At 34.4% G+C, this 8421-nt stretch overlaps 1 protein-coding gene across 1 annotated transcript; it reads left to right on the top strand.

The window, feature by feature from the left end:
- The first annotated feature begins 387 nt into the window (after positions 1-387).
- On the top strand, positions 388-6020 carry LOC132040802 (chaperonin 60 subunit alpha 2, chloroplastic-like). The gene is made up of 9 exons (XM_059431481.1): positions 388-550; positions 660-837; positions 1994-2115; positions 2209-2416; positions 2516-2661; positions 2997-3303; positions 3778-4028; positions 4573-4773; positions 5124-6020. Exons 1-9 carry the CDS (start codon positions 497-499, stop codon positions 5409-5411), a joined length of 1755 nt encoding a protein of 584 aa, XP_059287464.1. The 5' UTR covers positions 388-496; the 3' UTR covers positions 5412-6020.
- Positions 6021-8421: the final 2401 nt, after the last annotated feature.

Here is an 8421-nt window from a genome sequence, read left to right as displayed (position 1 = left end):
GGCATTAAGCCCAAACACGTGCCAAACAAATTTTTGATGGCCAATTAGTGTCCTTTTTTTTAAAAAAAAAATGATGAATGTCGTTAAAAAAGAAATTTTAACAGAGCTTATATTTAGAGGTGTAATTTTTTCCATTTTATCACTTTCTTTTTTGTCTGGTGTAGTTTCTCACAGAGTAATTTCTATAGTATTATCTTTTGATGTATTACTAGTATTTGGTGCAGTTTTAGATGTTGAAATTGCAAAAATCCTCATTAAATCTAACCACTAAAATTAAATAAAAATATATTCACTTTTGAAAAATATGGAGGATGTAAACTGATTAAAAGTATACATAAAGGACTATTGTAAATCTATCCAAACATAAGGTACCATTTTTGTCATTTTCTCAGACCGGACCGGTGTAAGGTTTAGCACTGACATAACCCCTCTTCCTCTTCATCCCTAAAACCTCTTGAAAAAAAACATCCAGACACACTGCAAAACCATTACAAAGATGTCTTTAACAATCTTATCACCTTTTTATTCCCCTTTAAAGCTTTCTTTCTCGGTATGTTAACTCTCACAATACTATCAAGTCTTGCCTCTTTGATAAAATGCAAAGTTGTTGTTTTTAGCTGATTCTTGAAATATTTTTTTCTTGAACTTGGATTTTTCAGGAAGATAAAGGGAGGGGTAATTCTTGGGCATTGAGGCAAAGTTTAGGGAAGAAGAAGAAGTTAATGGTGGTGAGAGCTGGCCCAAAAAGAATAGCTTTTGATAAAGAATGCAGAGAAGCTTTACTTTCTGGTATTAATAAGCTTGCTGATGCTGTTTCTGTCACTTTAGGACCTAGAGGTATAATGGGTTTCCTCTTTCTTTAAATTTCTTACACTTCTATTCAATTTGTTTGTCTCGTTTTAACTTAACACAGAGTTTAAGAAAGTAAGAACCCGTTTGGATTGGCTTATAAGTTGCTGAAAACAGCTTAGCTGGCTAGCTTAAAGTCATTTTGTGCTTAAAATAAGCCCAGAAAAATAATTGGGCCCGTTTGGCTTAGCTTATCTAAAGCAGCTTATAAACTGTTTTTTTTAAGCCCATCCAAACAGGCTCTAAATTAAGACTTTTGAATGATCTTAAACTAAAGAAAGACAGAATGTATCAAAATGACTTTTAATCTTGTGGTCTTAAACATGCTAGGTGGAAAGTTGGAATTAAAGAGTTGCTAGAAAAGGAAAAAGATATTCTTTTTTAAATGTACTAAAAAGGAAAGTAAGACAAACAAATTGGAACAAGGGGAGTATCATTTACATATGTTGGTCTATATTTCCATTTTAATTCCTTTTATGACCTTAGAACAAATGGCAAATGAAAGAAAAGGAGAACAAAGTTGTTGGTTAATTTTGAGCTGAACCGAACTAATTAGGAGAGGTTAAGAAAGAAATTTAAATAAAAGGAGAACCACTTTTTTGGTTGTGATGGTTAACAGAAATTAAAGAATAACTTCTTCTCTTGTCTTCTAAAAGGAAGAGAAACTCCTTTGCAATGTTATGATCACAGAAGCATATTATAGGGGAAAAAGAGCTTTTTATCCAATTCTCCTCCTAGAACATACGGTTTATTGAGAGACATTAATTTGTGAAACAAAACTCTAGTTTCCATGGAAACAAAGTAGGATATGAAGCAAGTTCTTTGTTCAATTTTATGTCTATGCTTTTCCTAATATTGGTATTAGGGCGATCTTTTAGATTACCCCATGAAATTGCAAAAAGAAAAAGAGAAAAAAGCTTTTGTTTTCCCAAAAGTTGTGTTCTGTAAATCCATTTTTGAAAAATACTTGCTTAGAATTATGACAAGTGTCCTTCAAACACATGATTGGAAGAAATAAGTTGGTTTGTACTTTTGCTTATTAATCAGATATGTATGAGGAACTTGTTTTTAGACATAGCATATATGATATGTTGTCTGCCTGCTTGTTTTGGGGCTGCACTTATTGCGTGACTAAATTATGCAGGGCGCAATGTCGTGCTCTCTGAATCTGGGGGACTAAAAGTAATTAATGATGGTGTTACCATAGCTCAAGCCATAGAACTTCCAGACTCCATTGAAAATGCAGGAGCGACACTTATCCAGGAGGTTATTAGTTTGAACCTGACACTGTAGCGTGATTTGGGTTGTCGAATATTTGAGAAACTCCTAATCTTGGCCAATATGTTTTGTCTATTGCAGGTCGCAACTAAGACCAACCGTTTAGCTGGCGATGGTACAACTACTGCAATTGTTTTGGCTCGTGAGATGATCAAAGCTGGATTGCTAGCTGTCACTTTTGGGGCTAACCCTGTGTCTATGAAGAAAGGAATGGAGCAGACAGTAAGAGAGCTAGTCAAAACTTTGAAGAAGAAAAGCTATCCTGTTAGAGGAAATGATGATATAAAAGGTAACTTGCTTTATTCCTTATATTTATTTTACTCAGAAAATTTCTCACTCACTTTCGAATATTAAAGTATTGATCTCTCTGTCTTCTTACTATTTGCAGCCGTAGCTTCAATATCAGCTGGTAATGATGAGTTCATTGGCAGTTTGATCGCTGAGGCAATTAAGAAGATTGGTCCTGATGGAGTGATATGTATCGAGTCTTCCTCATCAGCTGAAACCTCAGTCACGGTTGAAGAAGGAATGAAGGTAATATCTGGTCTTCGAAGTCTTAATTTTTGACTTCAAATTCACAGAAATTTAATTAATCATACTGCACCGAAAAATAAGATATTAGGTTGGTTAAACATGATCCCTCCTGTACTTTTCCATGCCTTTCAGGTTCAAAGCAAATTTCAAAGCTCAAACACAGTGCCATAAGAACCTTAGCTGTTTGATTCACATTTCTACTAAGAAATTGAATTAAACTCTTGTTATCCATTTATGTTCTTTAGCTAATTTCACGATTTCATATGTAAAATTCTTTTTCTTCCATTTGTTTTCATTATTTTCTTGATTTGTATTCAGGCATTCTTTTCCTACAGATTGACAAGGGGTACATGTCACCCCATTTCATCAACAATCCTGACAAATCTATAGTAGAGTTTGAAAATGCCAAAGTTCTGGTGACTGATCAAAAGATTTCTAGTGTCAAAGAAATTGTTCCTTTGCTAGAGAAGGCCACTCAACTGAGTGTGCCCTTGCTGATTTTTGCTGAGGACATTTCAACCCAAGTGCTAGAAACACTAGTCATTAACAAGATGCAAGGAATGCTCAATGTTGCTGTTGTGAAATGTCCAGGATTTGGAGAAGGAAAGAAAGCGGTATTGCAAGACATTGCCTTGTTGACAGGTGAACCAAATACTTCATTCTGAATTATCGAAATAGGTTAATACATGAGATCACACCCAAAAAAATTGTCAAAATGGATTAGTGTATAGGGTGGTCCGGCTTTCCAGCACCACCAAGAGAGAGTTAATCACGTGAATTAAGAGGAAGCTTGTAAAGTCTTGATATTCTGTGAACTCTCCAGTGAGTGAACATAACATTTTGAGGATAGATTTGAAGGTAGATAATATCCACAGTGCATGTGTACACAATTTCTGGAATGCTTCAGCACAAATGCATTGGTTTTACAGTTCGCCAAAATCAGCATTTTCTGTAATGTACATTTACTCTAGCAATGCTCATAAAAGAGGTTTGGCTTAACCATTAATTGTTTTCGTATGTTATATGGTCTTCTCAAGACATAGTGTTGCCCCAAGTGAAAAGTATCTGCCAAGATCTCCTTTACCATCACATCTAACGGCATTATATTGCAATTAGGTGCTGATTTTCTTTCTGGAGACTTAGGCCTGAATCTTGAAGGTGCAACCTCTGATCAGCTTGGTATTGCTCGGAAAATAACAATAACAAGCAATTCTACGACCATCGTGGCTGACCCCTCCACTAAAGCTGAAATACAAGCCAGAATAATGCAGATAAAGAAGGATCTTGCAGAAACAGATAATAAATATTTGTCAGAGAAGCTTTCACAAAGAATAGCAAAACTTTCAGGTGGTGTTGCCATATTGAAGGTCTGTATTAATTAAGGCATAATGTTTCAGATCAAACATTCCTATACAACCATGTTCAGTATATTTGAACCTTATCCTGCTTGTTGTATCTGTTGTATTCTAATATATATTCACGTTTATGTTCAGATTGCTGCAATTTTAGAAGTGAATAAATTTTAAATGTATAATTGACTTCTAAAGCAGTGAAAATGGTTCAAATTGCTAGGTATGACCTCCCTTTAATAATTAAACAAGAATACCTCATTCAGCCAGTAGCTGTCACCTTTTGATCTGTTTGCTCTGGGGTGATGACATGAAAATGTTAACCTGGGAGCTAGCATACTAATTACGTTGAGGTGGAAATCTAATCCAACAGAAATTGATTACCCTTCGTATCCAAACAGTACAAGATGTTAACTCTTCCGAGAGTGCCAATTTCACACTTGTTATCTTTATATTTCCAAATAAAATATTCCATCATTTTTTAGAAGTATGTATCCTTGCACTTATATATTTGTTTCTCTTAAAAAAAGATCTCCTATGATAAGATCCTGTATGGATTCAGGTAGGAGCACATACTGAAACAGAACTGGAAGACCGAAAGCTGAGAATTGAGGATGCAAAAAGTGCCACATTTGCTGCCATGGATGAAGGAATTGTGCCTGGTGGCGGTGCCACCTTTATTCATCTTTCTGAACAAGTACCACTCATAAAAGAATCTTTTCAAGATCCAGATGAGCAGATTGGTGCTGACATAATAGGAATGGTATGGCATACTGGGTTCCATTTTTTAAATGCATATAAAGTTCTTCAATTTGTACATGCTTACTCATTTAGTTGGATAGTTCTCTGATGGAGAAGAAGGTAAGAAAGGATCAAACATTGGGAGCTTCACATTTTACAAGTTGGAAAAAGAAACATCTATGCATTTGTTTTTGTTGTGTACATGTTTATTTGCTCTCCGACTACTATCTTTTGCTTCTTTTCTCCTATTTGTTTTCCCTTAAAAAGGAATCTAACTTAAGTCACTATAGACAAGTGAATTTGAAGACTCTTTCTGGACTGATGAACAGCCTTTCTAACTTCCAAAATTCAATGGTCTACAACTTTTTTCAGGCACTTCTTGCACCAGCAAAGCTAATAGCTGCAAATGCAGGAGTGGATGGAGATATAGTTGTGGAAAAAGTTAGAGGTTGTGACTGGCAAATTGGGTATAATGCCATGACTGGAAAATATGAAGACCTTCTTGCTTCTGGGATTATTGACCCTTGCCGTGTTCCAAGATGCGCCCTTCAGAATGCTGTCTCTGTTGCTGGTATGGTCCTAACTACTCAAGCATTAATGGTAGAGAAAACCAAGGAGCCCAAACCGCTTGTTCCTCAGATTCCTGGTATAAGTCCTTAAAAGGATAAAAGATAAAATCCTGGTTGAAGCTCTTGACAAGGAGGTTCAAATTCATGATGTTGTCATCGTAAAAGGCAAGCTCTACTCTGCCGCTTTGAATTAGCCGAGACATTAGAAAGAGTTGAGAATTTTGGTTCCGGCTGATACCACAGATTGTGTCATTGTAGATAAAACTGTAGCCAAGCACAGAAATTTTCGAGCCTCGATTCTTTTGTTGGTTCTCAGTAGGAAAATATAGATATCCTCGATCGTACAGGAGCAGAGTCTTGTTTCAGTGGTACATGTTCCTGCAGGCAGAGGATCGTCATTTTCAGTTTTCTATAAGTAGTTGGGGTCAGTGGGATACGGATACCAAATGCATGAAGCAAATAATAGTTTCTATTAGTAGTAAACAGCTCCATGCTGCTGTAGTTTGTACACCCCAACTTCCCCTTTTTTTTCATTTTTGTTCTATGTTCTGTTTCATTTTGCATGTTTTGGGTTCATCTGGACTTCATGGTGTAACAATAACTTTATAGCCCACACTGATGGAAGTTTCATAACAGTTAGTGAGCTGGGATAATGTCTATGTTTAGTAAACCTAAGAAGACCTTTATCACTTAAATCAAATTGAGCTCATGCCCATATAATCCAATCTCATTTTGTCTGTAGATGTTCTTGTTGCATGCCTTCTATTTTAATTTTTAACAGTCCTGGTGGCACCAACAAGGCATTTCAAAGGGGGAAAAAACATCTATGGCGTGTTTGGTAATTCCAAAAGTTTTTATGTTATTGGTCAAAATGTTTTGGAATAATATTTTCTGCTTACTTTTCAAACACTAAAAAATAAGTAAGTTTTCAGTAAAATATTTTCCTAAATACCAGACACACACCCTAGATTTAATTAGTTCTCAACAATACAGTTGCTCTTAAGTTATCCTCTTTTTCGAACTCTCACCACCAAGTTAAAAATTTAAGTAGCCAACCAACTGAGCTACTAGATTTCTACTAACACAAAATGACTAACAATTACGTTTATAGTTTATTTTAAATAGTTCAACTTGCTGAATCTTGTTACCAGTGAATACTTATCGTCTTTATTGTTCTCAATAAAAAAGATTTGCTCTGGGCTCAAATACTTGCATAAAATGAGCAAATAATTTAATAAGGATTCTGTAATAGCTAAAAAAGTTTAAGTCAATATTCCGTAATTATAAAATTTCAATCCTTTCTAAGTAGTATAATTATTTGATATTTCACAGTACAAAATTCCTTTGAAATATTAGCATTGGATAATGACTTTATATATGTTCAACATCATATCTAGTATATTGAGGAAATATTTTGGGTGATTTAAGTATGTTTAACCATAAAATAATGTTCTCATAATCTCATCTACTATAAGATCATTACAATATCTATATTTTCTCCCCAAGAACTATTTTTTTTTTTTTTGTGTCTCACCGATGTCCGGTATCTGCATTGGAGCTTGACTATATTCGGATTCACGCCGTGTAGGGCACATTCGGGAAAGCGCTCCTTATCAAGGATTTTTTCATACCTAGGCTCGAACCCGAGATCTTTGTTAAGAGAGGAGCAGCCCCATCCACTACACCACATCCTTTGATGGTAGAACTAACTTCTTATTCGCTGTGATGGAAAATAAGTAGAAGTATAGTTAATTGTTTAAAAAGTTTCATACATTTGGTAATTCTGTCAATTTAATAATTAACCTTGTTAATTAATAATTTTGCTGGCCATCTTAAAAAAGTTGGAGTCTATTGTAACTCAACCAACCAAGCAAGGAAAGTAAATGATAAACATCATTAATATAGAAATTTGAAATTCACACATTTTTTTTGTTTTGCTGTCGATTGATAATAAATTTTGCGTTTGTCTGGAACGCTGTGGGAAAAAGGTTTCAAAATAGTTGAGATTAAATCGGATAAACAAAAGTTTGAATGCACGTATCCTCCTCAGAGGTAAGTTTTTTATTCGATGAAGGTCTGATAAATAATTACTACGATATCCTAAAATTTACTAACAAGTTGAAAGAAATGTACTTTGATTTTCTGAACTACATTTCATCTTTTGATTATCTCTTTATTGATACTAGCTTAGGAAGAAAATTAATTTTGATTTTGTGCACAAAATTAACACTGTTGTGTTGACAGTACTAAGATTTAGAATGGCATGTATGCATTTTAACTCCTAAATTTTTAGAAACTAAAATCATTATCCTATGAGATTTTAAATGTTGTAAAGTCAAAATTGAACCTAACCCAACTTTACATATGAAACAAATCTTTCGAAGGCAGAATGGTGCGAGGGTTCAATTGCAACACCTTCGCCGAAAAATTATACTATATCACAAGGCAAAAATGATCTGGCTCCGTCAGTAACTACATCTGCTCCTGCATGACATGGATTACTTATTTGACAACTTCTCAAGTAAGGATTTGTCTATAATTAGCTATCAGCCAACTAAGGAGTCTATAACCATTATACCTATTACATAATGACATATTAATTAACTCTATGATCTCTTAGGTAGTATCATTGTTCTTTGACATCATATGGCACTATTATTACGTATGATTTACATCACACTTCAAATTGTGTTTTTCAAACTGCATGGACAGGTGAAAGAATAAAGAAAATATTGTTCGTTCATGTTTTTATTATTAATGCTTGAAAATATACAATGGAAAATAAACCATATGGCTATAGTGGGAACTACAGTAAAAGGGACAAAAAGAAGGCAAAAAAAAGAAAGAAAAAGAAAATGGTAATGATGCAAGCTTAATGTCAAAGCTAAGTATGTCTTCCACAATGGATTTATGAAAACTAATCTTCTAAAATACGCAGAGATATGTTGCACCCCACTTTTCTATCCATTTTCCAATATATTTCCTTTGATTTATTGCACCATGATCTATGTAATAATTTGCTTTATGTTCCTTTTTCTTTTCCGAACTCTTTTTTAATTATCAAAAGTGAAGGATGATAATCACTTTTGCTCTTAATTTAT

This window comes from Lycium ferocissimum, chromosome 2 (assembly GCF_029784015.1).
Source record: "Lycium ferocissimum isolate CSIRO_LF1 chromosome 2, AGI_CSIRO_Lferr_CH_V1, whole genome shotgun sequence".
NCBI lineage: Eukaryota > Viridiplantae > Streptophyta > Magnoliopsida > Solanales > Solanaceae > Lycium > Lycium ferocissimum.
Note: the sequence above shows the minus strand (reverse complement) of the source record. Positions and strands in the feature narration are given on the sequence as shown.

Excerpts from the sequence above, each read along its gene's own strand:
- LOC132040802 (XM_059431481.1), top strand. The coding sequence starts at position 497 with ATGTCTTTAACAATCTTATCACCTTTTTATTCCCCTTTAAAGCTTTCT. Across the intron at positions 551-659 it reads CTTTAAAGCTTTCTTTCTCG|GAAGATAAAGGGAGGGGTAA; the intron begins GTATGTTAACTC and ends TGGATTTTTCAG. Across the intron at positions 2,116-2,208 it reads GAGCGACACTTATCCAGGAG|GTCGCAACTAAGACCAACCG; the intron begins GTTATTAGTTTG and ends TGTCTATTGCAG.